The sequence below is a fragment of the Babesia bigemina genome (assembly GCF_000981445.1).
Source record: "Babesia bigemina genome assembly Bbig001, chromosome : III".
Classification (NCBI taxonomy): domain Eukaryota; phylum Apicomplexa; class Aconoidasida; order Piroplasmida; family Babesiidae; genus Babesia; species Babesia bigemina.
The window spans coordinates 253,738-273,986 of NC_027218.1; the positions used below are offsets into that span (position 1 = coordinate 253,738).

Sequence of the window (20,249 nt, forward strand, 5' to 3'; positions counted from 1 at the left end):
TACGCAGATTTGGTTCCTCGCACTGGATGTACAGTAATACGCTTTACGTGTACAGCTGTGATTTCGTCTGCAGCTTGCTAAACTGGCTACTATATCTTGCGCAACTCCGCTGTCTCCAAATTGCGGAACCTCCGAAGAAACATGCCGTTGTCTAGCGAACATGGAGCAGACGGAAATGGAAGCGTATAGAGCCGAGTGACATTCAAAATTCTGCGCGACTTACATTTCATCTTCGTCGTCGTTCATTCCGCAAAGTATTCGGTTTGTATGCTGTTTGTTACGATGGAAAATTTCGACAGACGCCATGGTCGCCTGTAATCCACGAACGATCATCGACCATATGCAAACGGTATATATCGCCACATATGATGCAGGAAATCCTAATAACCAGATGCTAAAGGCGCACTGTACCAAAGCCGCGACGTAGAAGAGCTTGGAAGGACCGTAAAAGACATGGAATTTGCCACAGCATGTGTATATAGCGAATACGACGGTACTAAACACCAAATTGTATACGTTTAGTTGATGTGTAAATGCGCTTGCTGATCCTGTCAAATTCATGGTTAAGTTATGTTATGTCTAGTGTGTTGTGCGTGAAAGGATCCTCACATAGCTTCATAAAACCGCTGAGAATCATACTCGTATAACCGATATGAAGCGGAATAAACGTGCGTTTAATGCTACCATCATAGATAATGATGAACTGGACTTTACATCGGCGAAACACGGCGATGTGTCGGACTTAGATCACACGGAATATGTCGCTCCTCTGGAGGAATCGGACGCCGATGATGGGCCTGTGGTTGTTAACGCAGCCGAATTCGTAGCAGGTATGGTGGTTATTCGCAGAATCATCGCGATTTCAGACATACCAGGCAGCGCGGAGGAACGCAGACGTTCTCCAACGCCGCCACGTCGCACAGTGCTGTAAGCGATCGCCTCTTCATTATAAAAAAACGCAGCAACGATGACGATGATGTAATATATCGCGACAAGAGCGGAAGGCGAATCACCCGCGAACAATGGCTGCTACTTCATGAGAAGCGCAAACCTAAGTCGGCGCGTGCAGAATCGACTCAGGAACTTTCCTGGGGAAAGGGTCTTGTACAGAAAGTCAACCACGAGGCACAGGAGGCTGAGGAGCGTAGGCTAGCGCAGCAACCCCTAAATCGCTATGACATCGACGAGGAATACGACAGAGAACTCAAGGCTCGAGGTCGATGGAGCGACCCTATGTTTTGCTCAGAATCACGGCGGCCAGGTATTACGTCGCCGAAATGCGTTTATTTTGCATCAGATGGCGACACTCCTAAGTGCCGATTCGCCGCCGTTCCAAATAGATTCAATATCGAGCCCGGCTACCGCTGGGACGGCGTTATCCGAGGTAAGGGGTACGAGGAACGTTGGTTTAAGGTACGTGTTGGTCACGTTTTTCCGATTTCACAAGTAATTAGGCTGAAGCTAGCAGAAAGGCGAAACAGAAGGAGATGTACTTGAACAATATTGCGGACATGTAGCCACCTTTCGGTTCTACATCGAGCAGCCAAACCCGTATATCGGGCAAACATGCCGGACAGTTCTATCGTAAATTATTAAAAGTTTCAGCTTTATACTCTACGGTTGGTGCATTGTTCGGCCTTACGCGTTGGTGGTGCTTCTCCTACACGCCATCTCATTTCACCGAAGTTAACCGGTAAGACACCATGTTTACGCATTATTACTATGACTAGAAGTTCCGGAGCCCGCTATATGCAATGGCCGTGGGCGTGTGTTAGACCCATCTTATTTGTGCGTAGCTCGGCTTCCATAGGCCTTCGTCGCGAGGTAGTCGATACACAATCGCCATCGGGGAGCAACGTTTTGAGGCTTACACGGCGATTTGCTGGTTCGGTGAAAGAAGTGAGCCCCGTTGTGCAAATAGATTCTAAGGGAAGTAGGAAATTCGTGTATGACAACTTCGGAAGGTTACGTGTATTCTTCAAGTTTCTCATATTCCAGAGCATACCTCTTGCGATATTTGCCTACTGCTATCGTAGGTTCGAGAAGGAACGTCAGTGTTTATATTCAATCCCCCTTGAAACAGTGGATGAAGCGCTGCGTCATTTGTGGTCGATTACACGTAACGCGCACTGTTTTCTCCAGGTGGGCGGGAAATTTTATATAGTTAATTACTCCGTGGGGTCTGATGCGGGTTTTCGTGCTGTAGATACGCTTGAAGGATTTGTAAGCAAATTTCAGAGGGACCACCGTGATGCACTGCGGAACATTTATGTATCGTACCCCAATGATAGGAACATTGACAGTAGCATAGAGTCGGAAAACAACATCGAACTTCTGTTTTACAACCAATCGTTAGATTCTTTCGCTTCAGTAAAAGCTGTGGCGCACATAATTACTGATCCGGGTCATAGAAAACAGGCGTGGAATCCCAAACTGGGTCCTGACACCAACAACCTTGCGATTCTCAACACGAAAGCTGTACGTATCGGATTCGGCAACAACAACAACAAGTCTATTGCTTTTGAAAACAAAGGCGACTGGATTTTGTCAAAATGATGGAGGAATTTTTTAAAGTAATTTTGCTCATAGCACTATTTGCAATACCAGCTGCTTGGTTTATTTCAGCATTCTGCTCCAGCAAAACTGGTCGTACTGTGGTTATATGCGGTCCAAGTTGTGCTGGGAAAACAGCCTTAATGGTATATTTGGCTCGGGGTAAACATGTTGAATCGCAAACATCGCAAGCCGTCAACACGATTTCGTTGAGAACTAAGAATGGGGCAATTACACTGATAGATACGCCAGGTAGTTTTAGGTTGCTGCCAGACTCGATGAAGCACATAGAGCGCGCAATGTCGTTAATATTCGTTGTTGACTCTGCGGATAAGCACAGCTTCAAAATGGCGGCACAGCAACTCGTGGATATTCTGCTGAACGCAAAGGTTGCGGCTAATGGCCCCTCCATGCTTTTTGTGGCAAATAAGACAGATGTAATGGGATCGAGAGACCCGGATACCGTCCTCCATTTTGTTCAATTAGAAGCAGAACGCATTTTAAAGGCGTACAAGAGCGAAGCGCATATGAAAAGCATACCCCCTGAGTCCTTGCACATTCTAAATCGCCTGGCGCAGGAAAATTTCTCAATATATAACACATCGCTGCAAGTTACATTGTGTAAAGCATCCGTGAAAGCAGGCAGCGCAACTGATGTTCTCTCGTTTGTCGAAAAACAGTGACAGCGAGTTTCAAAAGTGTATAGAACAAATGAGATAATTTAGCCATATTCTGCAAGATATATGTCACGCTAATTGATGAATTCTGCACTGGGTTTACGCATAGGATATAACGTAATTCTGCGTGAGTTGCATGAATATCGTGGTTGACTATACATTGGGGATTAGCACTTGTTATCTTAATAAATTTAATTTATTGCCCCCGCACAGATCTTTTTATGTCATAATTAGTTTGCATATACTCCAAACCCAGCTGAGAATAATAACTCAACATATTTTCACTTTAAGGTAGCGCCACTTTACGGGTAATCAATGTAGCCATCTATTGATGCTGGCACATATGTTGTTTTTAACACTCGCATCCAGAGGAAACGACCGTGGATACCTGAACTCTGATGGTCGCACGGCATGTTAAAAGTTAGTTGTCACACGGGTGAAGAAGTCTTGATAACTGATCGCATGGTGCGGCTACCACATCGGATTTTGTGCCGAATTGACTCACTTTGCCCTCGTGCATCACCTTTATCCCGTTATAATGCATTGCTAGAAACATACCATAACGTAGTCAGCCAATGATAGCAGGGTGGGGCGGTGAGTTATGACTATGGCAGTTTTTTCCCTCAAAAACTGATCTCTGATATATATGCTTTTCATATATCTTACTTCAGCAAGGTTTCGGTTTAGTTGCTGCTCCGATTCAACATCCAATGCTGATGTCACTTCGTCGAGAAGTACCAGTTTGGGATCACGTGCTAATGTTCTGGCGATTGAAACTCTCTGACGTTGTCCTCCTGTAAGTTGTTGAATACGAATAAACATACGTAAACGAACCGCTTAAGCCTTTACCCATCTGCCCCACCATGGTTTTGTCACCATCTGGCATTGAGTTCAAGACCTCCATGAGCCCCGATCTCTTGTAAGAGTCTTGTAGGTCCACCGTTTCATGAACATTTCCATATAAAACATTGTTCCTAATGGTTTCATTGAAAAGCGCCCCCTGCTGTTCGACCCATCCACACTGATCATATTATGTGTAAGAACTTAAATTGAACGCAAACATACCAGAGAACGCAATTCCTTGATGTTAATATCGCTTAGAGGCACTCCATCTATACATACGCTACCGGCATTAGGTGCATATAGACCAAGCAGGACTTGGATTATCGAACTCTTCCCACAACCACTCTCCCCGAATATGACTAACGTTTTACCGGATGGTAACACGAATGAAAGGTTCCGTAAGATTGCACAGTCTGGCCTCAATGGATACGAGAAATACACATTCTTGAATTCGATCTCTGGAGGTACTGAAGTAAGGGAATGTTTCGACGTCGTTTTAACATTATTCCCATCCATATGAGAAGCCAAAGTCACAGCTGCACCTATGCACTTGCGAATTTCAGCAAAGCTAGAAGTGCAGCTTTGTAACGATCCACCGACCAGTGCTGTGTACATAAGCAACGATGTGACATCGCCGATTTGCATTGTGCCGTCCAATATAAGCGAGGCACTTTTGTTAACCGTGAGGATTATCAAAGATCCCACGGCACCAACTGCAACAAAATTCATGCTCGCATTATAAAGTGCAGCTTTGACGGAGGCGGTGAAAAGGTGACGCATCTAAAAGGATTTTCAGCACATACTTTCAATAAACACACCTTCTCTGCAAACACTGTTTGCTCTATTGGCTCTGCATTGAAGGCTTTCACTGTTTTCATATGTGAAAATCTTTCCTCTGTATGCGATATCAAGGCAGCGAGGCGCCGCATTTGTACAGCAGTCTGCCTCTGTACACACCTAGAAAGCGGCAAAATTATAAACATAAGTGCTACGATTGGCAACATAGTCTGCGCCATTAGCGACACAGGAGCCAGTTTCAGCGAGAAGTATGTTCCGACGACAAAGCTGGCGGAAGCCCGAACCATTTGGCAGAGGTGATCTATTATTCCTGCCGCCACCGCTGTATCCGTGGAGATGACTGAGGATAGTTTTCCGGAGGAATTCTTGTCAAAAAAACTGACATCTCTACCTAGCATAGACGCATACAAATCTTCACGCATTCTCCTGGCCATTCGTAGGCTTGCTAAACCTGACAGCAAACACTTCATGAAGGATGCTATAGCGGCTCCCATAACGAAAAACGAACCTTGTACCATGCTTGGGGCGCTTTCCGTTGAAAAACTGTTAATATAAGTACCAACCACGGAAGGGAACACAGTTATGAAAGCGCTTGACGCAAGGAGTGCAACGAATGTTGGTACTACAAATGGCCATTCTTTTAACATACAATCAACGATGCATATCACACCACGTCTGTCTGCTACGTTACTTATCAATCCTGTTCTTATCCGTTGTTTATCATTGGGTCTTTGTTCCCTCCATGTCGCCGTGGAAAAGGCACGTAAGCTTATTATGCGTGTACCTAAAAAATTTTGGTTTCCTGAATACGACCACCGTAATGATTCGATAGTTGGTGCGGTAGTATTCACTACACGAGTCAACCGGATCCTTTCTAGTCCGTAGCAAGATGTTAACACATCGGTACAACATTTACCAATAGGACGGTACGGATGACCGGCGATTACTTTCGCTACGCTTATAGAGCTTCTATCACAGAACAGTGTGCCGGTGGTGGAATAAAAAGGCTTCCACCAATAAACGAATGTCTTGGCAGCCATAGTGATACATCCATTAGTATGCTGTGAATGTTACTTCAGCTGCGCCAATTACAATGAAGTCAGACAGTAACAAGCCCTTTTAATACCTCACCATGTTACAAATCAAGTTGCGTTGCAATTTGGAGGGGAAGTACTGTATTGATAGATGCACAACCCATTCTACGTAAATCGTTAAAGATGGATTATGATTTGATATCGCCTATAAGATGTTTACGTTCTCCATTGAGTCATCGTTACTTCTAAAATGTTTATGGTAATGAAACATTGTACCTTTGGGCGTACATGGGAGTCACTTTTCATTGTTTGGATCACCGATGCAAACTTTCTGCCAGGAATAGGCCACATAGCACAGTCCCTGGTCTCCTGATCCTAAATTAAGCCACTCGAAATATGTTCAGTGTCTGCGTTTATCGTTGATGTCAGAATCAACCGTCATCAATTCACACATCTGGTTTGCAATGCAGGCCTGCTGATGTGTATGTTATGGGTCAATCAGGCATCAGCTAGACAGCGGTGTAAAAGTTGTCTTCAAATTGACACAGTAAATCACCGTTACAGCATAGTGTTGGATTTCATGGTGATGTTCAGTTCGTTTTAGTGATTTCTAAATGCGTTTAATATACGTGTGGTTTCCGCACTTATTCAATTGTAGTCAAAGCTGAGTCCCTGTAATAACGGAGATTGTAAATTTAATGTTTAAACCTTGTAATAATATTTTTTTGAATCGCTGTTTCGGAGACAGGGCACGCATAGCAGCAAACAGTATGTGTATCACTGCGTTTTGTTACACTGCAATTACTTCGCTGAATTGAAATGTGTAACGTGTTAATGGTCAATACTGCAACCTTACAGAGTTTTAACGTAATGTGTGATTGGCAGAAACATTGACGTTACGTTTTAGGTCGGATATCGAAGATGGTAGAACACGTTCCACCGGAGTCGGTTTATAGACAACCGAACGTGGCCGAACTACTGGCAAGTCTCACTGAACAGCAGACGCATCTGATGGAAACGTACAAAGGATTCCTGGATTCCATGCGTCTAGAAACAAATCTACAAGAAGCCGAAGGCAAACTCAGTGGACTTAAAAAAGCTGGTGCGGAACTTATAGAGCTTCAGAAGGAACATATAACGAAGCTTTTGATCATGTTATACCCTATATTCAGAGTTGTAATGCCTCCATCGCAATTTGAGCAAGATGCGTGTATTCAGATGTTAGGTAATAGGACGCAGCTCGAAGCTTATGATTTAGTGGAGTTGTCATGTGTCCTACGGTGTTACTTTGCCAAGCTTGCAATATATGTTTATCACATGGCAACTTTTGTCAAGGACTGGGTCGCATACGAGCATGCCGTATCGACAGATCCTAACTTGCACAACCATGGTGTTGATCTAAGACCTGCAGATAGCCCTGAATCCACTGAAGCTTTTAGAACATCATTTAATGCAAATCAAGCGTATTCAGGCAAAATCTACAACGCGGAAGAAACAAGGGCTAATACGTATGGCATGGCAGCTGCTGATGCAGGGGCAACCTCATCGCAATGTCCTTCAAACTTGTCAATTGTAACTAATGTCAAGCGGGACGAAACAATAAGCGCTAGAGAAACCTCAGAAATCTCAGGCGATAAACTTATATCTGATGTGCAGTATTGTGGTGGGATTGTCCATCAAAACCTTCCTTTCGAATACCCAGAGGCCCAAAACCACGATCCTTTGTATGTCAGCGATTCAAGTGAATATTACAATTCCCAAACTTATGATCTGTTGGCTCTTCACTCCGACGGTGATCTGGACTGCGTAGAGGATAATTTGCACCATATTAATCATGCGGATGCTGCGCTCTTCGCTGACTCTGATCGTCTTGAAGATTACGTACAGAAGCGTCTCGACCACGAAGTCGGCTTACCTGATATTACGGGCGAATATTTGTATTCTCGACGTGAATCTTCGGGTACAGAAACCGGAACTTTTCTTGATGTTACTACCCGGAAGCTACCTTTGGGCGTATCGTATCGTGGTTATGATGGCTTGACAAGGGGTGAAGCATATATAGGAGCTTCTCGTTTGTCTCTAGATGTGAATGAGCAGGAAAGCAAAGCCGTTCAGCCTGCAACAATGCGTCCTGCTTTTGGTCCTCCGGATCAGCTATCGCAACATGGTGAATCGGAATGGAATCAACACGCGCCAATTAATGCAATGAATAGTCGTGAACCGAGATTTGGTCACGACGACTCTCACAGCCCTAGGTTACCGTATCCAAAACCTCTTCTAATATCGCAACGCAGCAAATCGCTGTTGCAGCCATCCGGCGATGTGTATGAAGGTACCCCATTGAACAAGGGGCAAGAGGGCTCTAACTTGCGTGAGATTCATAGGGTTACATCCTCTGGCAGTGATGTTTCCAGAAGTTGTGACGTACTCTGTTGTGGTGTCGGGTGTCAAGGCAAAGGGCCGAAACATGTGCAAACTGAGATGCCGATTTTGGCATCAGAAACATATCACCCGAGTTTCTATGTTCAGCGATCCCAAGTTGGTCAACAGCTGCACGTCAAAGGTGGCGGTTGGAACAATAAAGATGTAACGTACCTGTTCTACCAGACTCCCGTGCCTATGTTTGACCTTGAAACTATGAGAGAAGCCGACGGCTCATATCGACCGGCTTCCACGAATAGTTCATTGTGTTCCATGGATGATAAAACTCAACAAGGGGGCATCAACAGCACTGTTGCCGATCATACACAAGGTAACAATGGTGCCCATTCGACTTCGGACGTCTTTGGTGAATTGCGTTACGGAGTAAACGGACAATGCGTCAATAAGTCAGTTTTCACCTCAGCTCAAGGCACGAATTTCGATGATGTACCTAACCATTCTGACAACATCAAGAACAATAATACGGAGCAGCGTTCGGGGTGTGTTGTGCCTGGTTATCTTCCCTTTTCACGGAGTAAAGAAAAAGTTAGCTACGTTACTCGATTTGGTGCATTTGATCATGAATTGGGTATTGTTAGCTATGATTCAAATTATCGCATTCGAAGGGTTCACGCACCCTTGAATGACGTGTTTATGGATGGAGTAGAACATTCTCACAGGTCCTATAGCGAAGACAGAGATGTAAAAGGATCTTTGGCATCAAATTTTTGTCGCATCACCCAAGGCGCGAAACAATTGGGATTACGCCATTTACAATTGGATGTTCGTCTTAGTCAACAAGATAAATTGGCTAGTGAAACATTTGAAACGAGTGATCTGGAGGGTAGCAGTTGTATGGATTCGCTTGACATTTTACGGCATCAGCTCGAGTCTATACCATCCCCTGAACAAGATGGTGGTGCCACGTCACATGATATTGAAGAGAAAAAAGAAAGACGGAACTTTAGAGAGGATAGGCAAGAAGCGTGCGGTAGATCTGCTGTCAAACTACGAGAAATTCAGTGTGTTGCGATTCCATTGCCAAAGCAGTCAGAGCGCAACGAGGACCACGAAGCGCTTATCAGTGCTATAGAGAATCCGGAATGTGATTATAAAGCTGAGACAGCCAATCAACCGGTGCATGCACTGAAAAGGATTGAGCACTCGGTGCAACCTCTACATTCGCCTCCGCGTGATGCACAGGAAGATAACCTATCTAGCAGCCGTATACATATCCCACCGTTGGATATGAGCAAGCTACGAGCTAGAGTTGGCTACTGAGCGTGTGTGTAAACGTCAAGCCTAACATCTTCCCATATTTCTGAGCATTTTATACCCTGATGCGCAAGTTAACTCACTTCAAGTTTTAGAATACGCGCCGTATCGGAATTCGCAGCCATGGCTTTTTCGGCGATGGGTTCCAGCATCGATATGTATCTACCGTCTTTAAACCCCATCTTTGTTAACAGGTGCAGGAGCTGCGGCACTCGCTCCTTTTCTAGGTGATGGGCATTCGAGCATATACCCTTCGCCAGATGTGTGGCATCTACGCGACTCTTCTTGACGCAAACACTAAGCAACTTGAATGCGTTGTTGCAGTGGAGGTGAACGGTAGGCCCGTCCTCCGTTGTTGAACTCATTCGTTCTACACAGCATTCAATCATTAGGTTTAAAACCTTCTCCGCATGTACATGTTCCACCCGATTCAGTACGCCAATTAGCGTTGAAAATGAGATTGGGGAGAGCATCCTTATAGTTTTTTTGTTTCCCAGCAGTGAGAACATGCTCGAGTGTAGCCTTTTAATAGCTTCTGGGGTGCATCCATTCTTATGACAGATCAACATCGTTTTATTCAACATAGCGGGTATTATCTCAGCTTCCAGTTCACTTAGCATTCCATCCAATAGTGGCGGTATGAGCTGGCAAACATAATCGACAGACTTCGCTTGACATATCCCTAGTGCATATTCAAGAGGTGTGGCGGAGCGGCATGCGATTTCTATATAAGACCAAGCATCTTGTACAATAGTCAAATCATCACTTGTCAGGTGACATTCAAACTGATCGGTCATCAGGTAACGGGGGAAAAGGTTACGATCTGTGTTGGATGTGCTCGCATCCGACTTTATGCTTAACCCAATAGATGACGGTTTGGCGCATTCATTCCCCCCCATTAACCTTTGAATTGCATCTGCACGTTTTACAGAATTATTTTGTGCGCGTTTTAAACCTGAGAGAGACTTATGTTGCTTCTTAAATACATACCTAGAGGCTCGAAATGCTGCAACATCAATTCACGGCATTTTATTGCCACCACGCCACCAATATTTCTACGATTCACTGCAATTGATTTCACACATGTATATACGCCTTTTAGGTATCTCAGGTTGCTGAATAAAAATAGCAAATCCATAAAATCCTCATTGGTGACAGAGGGATCGATCACGCCACTCCGTGGCGTACACGGATCAGCACATTTCTACGACCACATAAAAGTATATAGCGAAACTCTTACCTCGAAGGAGTATAGTACCGCATCATAGAGGTAGACCAAAGGTAGAGGATAGTTCTCGCATGAGTGTAGTAAATTAAGTCTATCCTTTGATGTAAGATTATGGCAACACAACTCTTTTATACGTGTACACAATTCGTCCAAATATATATCTGAATATTTAATGGACTCAAGTGCCGCCTTTGCCTATGAATTGTTTGGCCAACGCTATGAAATATTTCACTAACGCCAAATAGTGCCTTCCAGTCCGCATTTTCTTGATCTTGTGACAATGATCGTACTATTGCTTGATAGCTATTCAGTTCTACTTCCGTATAACGATTAACCCAAAGTAACAAATCCAAAAGCTTCGGCGCATCGTGGACATGGATGATGTGGGCATTATCGTGGACGAATCCACGAATTATTTTTACAACATTTGCCTACAAAATCGTATTTTGTGCGTGAAAAAGGCGTACATCGAGGTAATCATGTTGTTTCAATGCCTTGATAAATGGATAGCAACCATGAGAATAACTCCCCCCGGCAACGTGATCCGCGATTAGTTGCAGCAGCGCAACATTGCGATACTTCAGGTGCGCCAGCGCATTCAAAATAATAACGATATTCTACGCGTAAGGTTTGAATGAGTTTGAATATCTACCTCAAGGGAAAAGTTCGATATCTTCGTGAATATTGGCGATACGAGGTCATCCAATATTTGTCGAAAAAGTGCCTGCTCGGTCGTCACTGTAAGGCTGTGCAGAATAGAAGTTAAATCATCGGCTCCAATTGACTCCAAATTCTTCTGTATGATGAGCAGCGCCGAGCTGAATAGTTGCTCATCAAAAACGGAGCATGCCCTGAAAGCGCTAAGAAGACGTGGTATGTCATTCAATCGCCAAGATTCATGGCATTTAAGTAATCTAACCGCAATTTCTTTGAAAAGGGATGAATCCTGATGTTTTACTTTACCAAAGGAATCGGCAATCCTAATAAGTTCTGTTGCGGTAAAGTTGTTGCTGTGATGGAGCACTGCATTCGCACATCTCAACCAAAAGTTGCGATTTACAACTATGCAATTGCTACCTGCATTTCTGACACTAAAGAGCGCAAACCTGGCCTTACCTCCCACAACCGTTTTTAACAATTCCTCAGGTGACTGGTGATGAATTGGAATCTCCGCAAGTTTTGCAACAATGCAATTTCGTTTTTGCTTGAGGTTCAAGCTGCGATAACATCTTGTACTCCGCAATGAAAATTTTGGTAGAACAACCTTGCCGACGTCTACGCCGGAAGCAAACATGACAATATCATGATGCTTACTCTGATTCACATCAAAAAAATCACACCGACCAAAGCCATAGCAAAGCCTCTTCTATTTCCTTTATGAACTCGCACATAAAAACAATATGTGAAGCGCCAGTACAGCTACACAACCACGGGAATTACAAAGCTTAAATAAAATGTCTTCAACTGTTTTTGTATATATATGGCTCTACAAGTAATAATATTAATGAGTATATGAGGGCTATGCGGCGTTATATCTGCTCGTGAGCTCCGTTGTGCCTACCGATGTCTGTGAACGTTATTTTGTGCAGCTGTCCGTTGGTCTCACGAATTCGGACGTTTAAAAGGCAATTAATCATAATTATCGAATCGCAACTCGATTAGTGGTCGCACAAAATGGCGCTTAAAAGTGAACAAAACATATGAGTCGAAAAAAACTGGAAGCGTAGTTGATGAGAGTGAACTATCGGTCTTACAAATGGCTGGCAGCGATTTTTACTCAAGAATAAAATGTGTATTTGGTAATTGCTACGGTAACAATCGGTCACGAAGATTTATGAGTTTTATGTATCCCGTACCCCGTATCTTAAATGAGATAGCAAAGGTACCGTTGCTCATGCGATGCGACACCCAAACAATCGCTGGAATCTGGGCACAACAATTCGAACGGCGGGATAACGTTGTAGTAATGACACTTGGAGGTCAAGTCTTTCAACAGCTCTCAAAAAATGCAAAACGTAGCCCCATGTTTGTGCTACCGGTTCAGGTTGAAACACGTGGTACTTACAACATGATACTACAACACGTCGACTCTAAAAGTGTTCTATTCACGTCAGTACACTCATTCAAGTCATATGGGATGGAAAAATCGTCGCCGCACTTCATTCTTACATTTTACGACGAACTACTGGTACAAAAGAACATTATTCTTGTGCGAGGTGATATTGTCAATCCAACAGATGTATCAAAGAGTAATGCGAAAAAACTTATGGAACACACGGTTAAGTTCTACTCAGACATAAATCTTTACAAGTGGGTTGACTGTTTTAATAACCGTCCGCGCGAATTCGAGTTCGAAGATTTCAAGCGTAAATGCAAACACATTCTGGAACAGTAAGAAGTATTGCCACTTATACAGCAAGTTATAAGATATCAATTCATCGAACTCAAACAAGTTAGTGTGTTGTATGTCCTTTAATCTAAGCGAAGTCCATCTGGAGCACATAGCTGTTGAACTAGGCCATTGTATTGTGTTTTACCAAAGGCATGTACGATATTGTGTGGGTATAGGCAACAAACGATCGAGACCTCTGCGAATCGGAGCATTGTGGTCTGATTTGCATTTATGTCTGATTTCTTTGTCAGATATATGTGCAATATGCAATGTCGTAATACGCCAATGTAGTTTTTGCCGTATTGAATGGGTTCGAGCTGCTCAATATATTTCCAGTGCAATAATGTTCGGAAATTGTCCAAAAAATAATCTATAATTATAATTAGAGCGTTGCTTTGCCTCTAGTTCTCTTTATCGTGCGAATTCTCCCTTCGTACCTCGTCCCATGTCTTGTATGGACCTGTCAGTCATAACAGGATGTCAAGACTCTCTAACCCGCAATTGGAGATTTCCTTGCTGTCATAACGAACGCCTTGTTAAGGTTTTCACTTAGCATTGTCAGAAAGTGGCACATAACAACTTACTCATTTGCATGGGGATCGGAAACCGCCATGCGATTTGCGTATAACTTCCCAGGGGTTTCATAATCACCAATGCGTTCCGATACAGACACTTTATCTGAGAAGGTATCATCCGCGTGTGTTGTAGTTTCAGAGGATGTTGCTAAGTGGCCTTGTGTCTCGATAAGAATATGGCGAGCGGCGTTTCCTAAACGACCCGGCGAATTCAGCAACTGCGAAAGTTTAGCGGCGCATAGAACATTTATAACTAACTTCAGTATACACAGATCTACGTTTGCGATTGATGCATATGGCAGTAGAGTACAGCGCAACGAATGCAGATAACACTCGACGTGTGGCCACGCGACTTATCACATTTGACTTCTTCAAAGCGAAGCTGGTAACGATACCACCGCATAATCCCATTCCAAAACAGCTGTATGTCGCGTTCTTGAATAGTTTGCCTTCGTCAGCAGATATCGTATATGCGTTGTCTTTTAGCCAACGACCATACTGGCGCTCAAAAAGACGCCATTCCCGTTCTGTAGATGGAGTTGCTTTCTCGCCGGAAGCCGCCGTAAGATCTCTATCATATGCCATGGTTCACTAAGAAGTATGAATGGTACAATGCGGCAGTGTGGAATGTCATATATATTGCCACCTTATGCCAAGCTTGCACCATATGGAACTCCTATAGCACATCTATTTGTGTAAATGGAATTGATATGGTTCAGAAACGTGCGTTGGATCGCACAGAGGACGTTTTTCTATTCACAAAAACACACAAAATTGCAAACGTATTGGACATTGAGGGTGACACACAGCCTCGCGTGCCACCAGCGACGCTAATCAGTCAAGACAACACGAAAATGTCGATTAAATTTACAGATGCTTTAAGATTCGTGCCGATGCAAGTTCGTCTGAAGGTGTCAAACTCTCCTTCTGAGCGGCGATATCAGGCACCTTAACCGATGCGTCTCACTATTTCCTTGTTGGCTACTGCAGTGTTCGTGCGAGGTTATAAGGTTACGAATGTTACTGTGCCGCTGGACTCCTCGATTAATCTGTTAAAAAGAGACGTGCTGCCTCCCCGAGCTCTAAGCCATCGTATGTCGCGCTTATGCAACCCAGGCACAACGGACAAGGAAAAGACCAAGTCAGCCCTACTTGAACGTAAATCCGTCTTTATATCTCGGAATCGCGTATCTCGTGATAATGGCCTTCCTCAGATTCTACGTTTGGAGCTCACCAATACCGTCATTGTAGAATCAATCAATAACCTAAGCACCTTCCCTGTGCTCAGCGTTGATTACGGTTCCAAATATATTGGGCTTTCTATACATCATATGGGTAAAGCGAAGTTACTTAGGTCAATATATAACACCGGTGACGTGGAACACCTCTGTGGCGTCGTATATTCCATAGTAACAGACAACATTCACCCGCCCTCAAGGTTCATTATCCTTGTCGGTTTACCGTATTCCAGGGAAGAGATAACTGGTTCTGAGTGGATTTCTCAAACCCTTTACAACCTAGATTTTGCTACGCGGCTTTCAAGGTATATGCACGGCAGACATCTGGGAACATACGGGAATTGGGAGCATAATGTTAATCACACAAACGAGAAACCAATGTCACCACAACATGTAGTGCATAATCGATGTATTGGTTGCTCACTAAATTTGGGGTATTGTGGATACAATAATGCTTGTGAGGAACTGTTTTTGATTGCACCATCAGATTACAGTTCCACAGCTGTAATTGGAATCTCTGAAGAATCATCAACCTACCAAACGCAAATATTTGGTGGGAGGAATCATAGAAGGCTTGATTCTCTCGCTAGTGATATCATTTTCAGGAATTTGCAGGAGTCCTTGAACAGCGACTCAAACCACAGGAAACCATTCCTTGTACTCCCCAGCTGCAACAACTTGCTCCGCACCCATACTAGAAGGGAATGTTTGTTGCTAGAAAAAACTATATTCGACAAATGTGTTAAGTCATTGAACTGACAAAAAATATATCTCAAATAGTCCTGTGTCCGCCGCAAATGCGGCAAGTCTTTCACATACAAGGATGCCGACCCCTTTTCATTCGCATCTGTTTTATGAAGTTTTTGAAATACTAGTTAGAAATGGAGAACTAACCACCCTTCGTAGGCTTCTTGGGGTTGTGGCTACACAAGAAACACGCCTTGTTGCCACATTGTTGAAGAACAACAACACAATGGTCCCCTTGGATTATATGGGTCTGTACTCAATGCAGTTCTTGCGAGCATTGCAGAATGATCATCTGGCGGCAGCTTCAAATGTGTCATTATTTATCATGTATGCTCAAGTATTTAATGAAATACATAGGCAAATGGAAGAAGTTAACGATTCAGAACGTGACACACTCCGTGTATATATTCATAACCTGTTTGACGAAATGTGCACGCGATTCCTCGATGAACGGATTCTCGAAGATCGATCAACATTGTGTCGAAGCAGTGCTAAGAGTATGTGTTATGATTTATCAGGGTCGTGCACCATGAGAATATTATTAAACCTAGCAGGTTACGAACTCTTTATATCAAAAGAGAAACGTACAAGTATAGGTGAAGTAGTCTTTTCGTGTATCACTGGTTATATGAAGATCATAACTGATGAGACAGTGTATTCTGGGCCTCAATTGACGGCATTCTTAACACCTCCACATTCTCCATTCTATGTATTTCACCATGAGGGCGACAATGTCTTGCAAGAACTACTGACACCATTTGAATCAAAACCGCAGAATAGCTCGAGCCCACGTAGGAACCACGTATCGCAATCGGGAAACGTCCTAAACGATAGCATGCACTTGTTGCTAAAGTTTGTTACGCACGCACTTATGGAAATTGTCGTCGTGTATAGGCAGTCGAGTAACGGTGATGAATTAACAAGGGTCTTTACTAAATTTATTGGACGTGTAAATAATATTACACTACACTGGACACATAAAAAAAGCTTTTGGGACAAAGTGCGTCGCATATGTTCTCACCAATGTTCACAATACCAGAAGAATGAAGAATGGGACGCAATTGAAACCTACTTAAGTTAAAATGCAAATGGTACTTACAGCGCTTATAATAGATGACATTTTGACTCATTCATTCTTCTGTACAATCTTTTCCATAGTTACACCGAGAAGGGTGATAATACATAACATATTATCCGTGCAACGAAGCTTGGCATCAATGGTGATTGCTATTTGTTCATATACATGCCATTGACTACGAGTTATGGATGTTAGATGAGGGGTATGAACAGACAATTAACCCGTTTAATACACCCCATTGAATGTTACTGCTTACATATTGATGGCAGGTTGTCTCTGTTGTATGGATTTTTATGCAAATCCCAATGTTTGCTCGGTGAAATGAATTCAAATCAATCCAATGGGTTACTGCGGCGGAAAGAACCCCAAATGTCCCCTCCTGACTTTGCAATTGGTGCCTTATCATCGGTGTTTAAACCAGACCTCAGGGGGTTAGATGAATAGTTAAAAACAGGTGAAGCATTTTGCAGGCCAGTTGCCTGGAAGTTGCCTGAAGTGAAACCCCTTACCCCAGTAAAACTTGGTATAGTGCCAGTTAATGGCCCTTCACCGAACAATTGATTCGGTTCTTTCTGAATGTCATTGAACATAGACTTCCCTGCGCTTTTAGACAGAGCCAAGTCAGCAAACGACGTCGGCGAATTTGTAGCATAAAGCGCAAACGGCGCAGGTCCACTGGGAGCTGCAACTGGAGCAAAACACGCACTGCTTAGTGTGCACTTTGCCATGTCCCCAGTGTCACCAAACTTGTACGTTTGAACCTGATGAATAGCACCGCCAGGGATGGACGAACTCGAAAGTGCAGTTGTGCTTAGACCCAATCTAGTGTTATCAGCTGTGCTGCTAGAAGAAGCATCTAACGATGAAACTTCTGCGACAGTGTTATAACTTCCAACAGACATGCCTTCGGTGTTGCCGCTGGCTACAACATTCGATAACGCATCCTTGGGTTGTATTACAGCTGTCGAGGTCCCATCCTTTGAATGCGTGCCTGTTGCGGAAGAAGTGCTACTATCACTTGGATTATGGCGTCCGTCTTTCCGAAAATCGTTTGTAGTGATTTCTATTGACGTTCCTGTTGTTTCATTAGTTGTGGAGAAATTATGTGTCCGTATACTCCCCGTCTCAAGGTAGTTCTTGCTGTATAGCAGGTCACAACCTCGAGGGCGTGCCTCCTGAGTGAATACGATCTGCGTGGCGCAAATTGTTTCACTTGATTTCAGTTTTGATAATGTGCCGTATTCGTTAAACTTCATTTTCACTTCCTTGTATTCTATGTCGGGATTTGGAGCATGCTTGATGTGAACGTCTTTCAATTTTTTTATTAAATCACTTATATCTGTCATTTTGCTTTCCCTAGTACGCTGCCTGATACAGGAATCTCTACGCATCGTGGTTTCAGCTTTATGGCTAAAAAGACGGTTATTTTCTGCTGCCGATATTTCGTTTTCGTAAGCATCCAATTTATCATTAAGTGAAATCAGCACCCCTTTTGTGGCATCTAAGTGGTGCTCCATATCTTTCAAATCTACTTCTGGGCCATAAATGTGAAATTTCGACGTATATGACTGCATAGTCTCTTCGTACATCTTTTTAATATCATCCGACAACACATCGATGCTGCCATTGGAATAATCACCCGTAGCGCCGCTAACATTCCTTATGATTTCGTTGTAGATGCTTTTCACATCTTCAAGGCTAGAAGCCCAATCATCCATTTTTACACCACGTGGAGTTGCAACTTCACTGCTTATGGTGGACTCTAAGTCCTCTAGACGACTCTCAAATATGTGAAAGCAGTTGCACAGCATTTCTAAGAGGCGTATGCGCTCGAGATGTCTCTCTTTTTCAGCGGGTAGCTGTGCATAGGCCTTTATTGATGAATGATACACTTCATCTACTGCTGCCAAAGGATCAAGTGCTTGGGGTTGTCCAATTTTAGATGATACAACGTTCGAGGAACTGCGCGAATCTGTGAATCTGTGGCAGTTGGCGGTATCGGGATTTGTAGATAACTCAACCGACTTCTGTCCACCGTGTGTAGCTTGAGTATGTCCTAACCCCGTACTGCCTGGACGTAAATTCTTGTCATAGGAGCTGCTTGTGTGCTCTACCTTCATACATGCAAACATGTCATCCAAATGTGCACCCTCAGGCATATCCGATGTATGGTGGATAATTGACTTTTTATTTACGACGTTTTCATCACTACATCGGCTGGCAACGAATGAACTAAACAAAGACCCATCAGTGTCACGTCTCAATCGGGGAAGTTGCTCCACTTCCTTGAGATCTTTGTCAATCAACCAAGTGTCTGCATAATGTAGAGCAATCTTACTAGCCCCTTGTGCCAACATAAAAACGGTTGGGTCAGTCAACAGAGGTGCGTCCGCAGATGCATTCTTACGGTACAATTTGTCTCTATACGAGGTACACACCACGAGATCAGTTGGACAGCAATCTATGTCAACAGATTCAAGACAGTATCCCTCTTTCATGTTTACCACATGCCATGTAGAGTCTCCGACAAGTTTAACATGACGCGATATCACTACAACCATAGTAGCGGCATTGGACCACGCAAATAAACACTGCCATTCATCTACCCAGACAAACTCAATTTGGGGGTATATGTCGTCAACAGTGAGGAACAATTCGTTGAATGCCCAATGTACCACAGTAGCTTCGCTGCTCGTGTAGCGGCAAAGTAATATTAGTGAATCTTGAATGTCAATAACCAGGCCTATAGCCACCAAGTCGCCAGATATGACGTGCGAACCAACCACATCCGTTATCTGTGATGCTTCATAGAGAGGTGGTAACTGAAGAGTTACGAATTTTGATGGGTCTGGATATTCTTTGAAGATCTGAATCGAAAGACTGCCATTAAACTGGCAAACGAGATGAAACCCATCTGATCCAGCTGGTGAAATGCTCTTACAATCTCTCAAGATGCTTTTCTTAGTTCCATCAACCGAAATCATGTGAAGAACAGAGTCCGCGTCACGTACAAGAAGATTTTTACCGCTCCAATATACGCATTCAAGTACAACGGTGAATTCAGATTCGAACCTCTTCTTACCTTGTGAAAAGTCATACACCACCACTTTATGAGCTAACAGGCACGCGATGAGATGCCACTCGTGTAGTATGCGGATGCGTTTAATAGCATCCTCAAACGTTATGCGATCTAGCAGATGCGCGTCATAAGGTTCATTGGCTACCGCACTAGACACGAAAGCAGTTAACTGGTATATATAAACGGATGCATTCTGTGCAACGAACAACAAGTCGTGCGCATTTGACACTTCTATGTGAATGTTATGATCACTTTGAACATCAGACGTGAACTCTACCTGGGGACCATGCTGGAACATGAGCCCATCGCAG

At 43.6% G+C, this 20,249-nt stretch overlaps 12 protein-coding genes across 12 annotated transcripts; 6 read left to right on the forward strand and 6 right to left on the reverse strand.

The window, feature by feature from the left end:
• Positions 1-89: 89 nt before the first annotated feature.
• On the reverse strand, positions 90-561 carry BBBOND_0300920 (hypothetical protein; the record flags this gene model as incomplete). Its single annotated transcript, XM_012912919.1, is given in 2 exon segments — positions 90-210; positions 224-561. 2 exon segments carry the CDS (start codon positions 559-561, stop codon positions 90-92), a joined length of 459 nt encoding a protein of 152 aa, XP_012768373.1.
• A 91-nt stretch (positions 562-652) lies between these two features.
• On the forward strand, positions 653-1,517 carry BBBOND_0300930 (Pre-mRNA-splicing factor of RES complex, putative; the record flags this gene model as incomplete). The annotated part of the gene is made up of 4 exons (XM_012912920.1): positions 653-830; positions 867-927; positions 963-1,413; positions 1,455-1,517. 4 exons carry the CDS (start codon positions 653-655, stop codon positions 1,515-1,517), a joined length of 753 nt encoding a protein of 250 aa, XP_012768374.1.
• Positions 1,518-1,722: 205 nt separating this feature from the next.
• On the forward strand, positions 1,723-2,556 carry BBBOND_0300940 (hypothetical protein, conserved; the record flags this gene model as incomplete). The annotated part of the gene is made up of 1 exon (XM_012912921.1): positions 1,723-2,556. The coding sequence occupies one exon, from the start codon at positions 1,723-1,725 to the stop codon at positions 2,554-2,556; it is 834 nt and encodes a 277-aa protein (XP_012768375.1).
• Positions 2,557-2,696: 140 nt separating this feature from the next.
• Positions 2,697-3,236, forward strand: BBBOND_0300950 (ADP RIBOSYLATION FACTOR-RELATED, putative; the record flags this gene model as incomplete). Its single annotated transcript, XM_012912922.1, has 1 exon — positions 2,697-3,236. One exon carries the CDS (start codon positions 2,697-2,699, stop codon positions 3,234-3,236), a length of 540 nt encoding a protein of 179 aa, XP_012768376.1.
• A 415-nt stretch (positions 3,237-3,651) lies between these two features.
• On the reverse strand, positions 3,652-5,518 carry BBBOND_0300960 (ABC transporter, ATP-binding domain containing protein, putative; the record flags this gene model as incomplete). The annotated part of the gene is made up of 6 exons (XM_012912923.1): positions 3,652-3,753; positions 3,789-3,860; positions 3,897-4,024; positions 4,065-4,251; positions 4,296-4,853; positions 4,892-5,518. 6 exons carry the CDS (start codon positions 5,516-5,518, stop codon positions 3,652-3,654), a joined length of 1,674 nt encoding a protein of 557 aa, XP_012768377.1.
• Positions 5,519-6,826: 1,308 nt separating this feature from the next.
• On the forward strand, positions 6,827-9,607 carry BBBOND_0300970 (hypothetical protein, conserved; the record flags this gene model as incomplete). Its single annotated transcript, XM_012912924.1, has 1 exon — positions 6,827-9,607. One exon carries the CDS (start codon positions 6,827-6,829, stop codon positions 9,605-9,607), a length of 2,781 nt encoding a protein of 926 aa, XP_012768378.1.
• A 68-nt stretch (positions 9,608-9,675) lies between these two features.
• On the reverse strand, positions 9,676-10,500 carry BBBOND_0300980 (hypothetical protein, conserved; the record flags this gene model as incomplete). Its single annotated transcript, XM_012912925.1, has 1 exon — positions 9,676-10,500. The coding sequence occupies one exon, from the start codon at positions 10,498-10,500 to the stop codon at positions 9,676-9,678; it is 825 nt and encodes a 274-aa protein (XP_012768379.1).
• A 927-nt stretch (positions 10,501-11,427) lies between these two features.
• On the reverse strand, positions 11,428-12,123 carry BBBOND_0300990 (hypothetical protein, conserved; the record flags this gene model as incomplete). The annotated part of the gene is made up of 1 exon (XM_012912926.1): positions 11,428-12,123. One exon carries the CDS (start codon positions 12,121-12,123, stop codon positions 11,428-11,430), a length of 696 nt encoding a protein of 231 aa, XP_012768380.1.
• A 462-nt stretch (positions 12,124-12,585) lies between these two features.
• Positions 12,586-13,224, forward strand: BBBOND_0301000 (ATP synthase mitochondrial F1 complex assembly factor 1; the record flags this gene model as incomplete). Its single annotated transcript, XM_012912927.1, has 1 exon — positions 12,586-13,224. The coding sequence occupies one exon, from the start codon at positions 12,586-12,588 to the stop codon at positions 13,222-13,224; it is 639 nt and encodes a 212-aa protein (XP_012768381.1).
• A 408-nt stretch (positions 13,225-13,632) lies between these two features.
• On the reverse strand, positions 13,633-14,381 carry BBBOND_0301010 (hypothetical protein, conserved; the record flags this gene model as incomplete). The annotated part of the gene is made up of 4 exons (XM_012912928.1): positions 13,633-13,670; positions 13,717-13,769; positions 13,806-14,014; positions 14,055-14,381. 4 exons carry the CDS (start codon positions 14,379-14,381, stop codon positions 13,633-13,635), a joined length of 627 nt encoding a protein of 208 aa, XP_012768382.1.
• Positions 14,382-14,506: 125 nt separating this feature from the next.
• Positions 14,507-16,862, forward strand: BBBOND_0301020 (hypothetical protein, conserved; the record flags this gene model as incomplete). Its single annotated transcript, XM_012912929.1, has 3 exons — positions 14,507-14,707; positions 14,807-15,780; positions 15,842-16,862. 3 exons carry the CDS (start codon positions 14,507-14,509, stop codon positions 16,860-16,862), a joined length of 2,196 nt encoding a protein of 731 aa, XP_012768383.1.
• Positions 16,863-17,191: 329 nt separating this feature from the next.
• Positions 17,192-20,236, reverse strand: BBBOND_0301030 (hypothetical protein, conserved; the record flags this gene model as incomplete). The annotated part of the gene is made up of 1 exon (XM_012912930.1): positions 17,192-20,236. One exon carries the CDS (start codon positions 20,234-20,236, stop codon positions 17,192-17,194), a length of 3,045 nt encoding a protein of 1,014 aa, XP_012768384.1.
• Between the last annotated feature and the right edge of the window lie 13 nt (positions 20,237-20,249).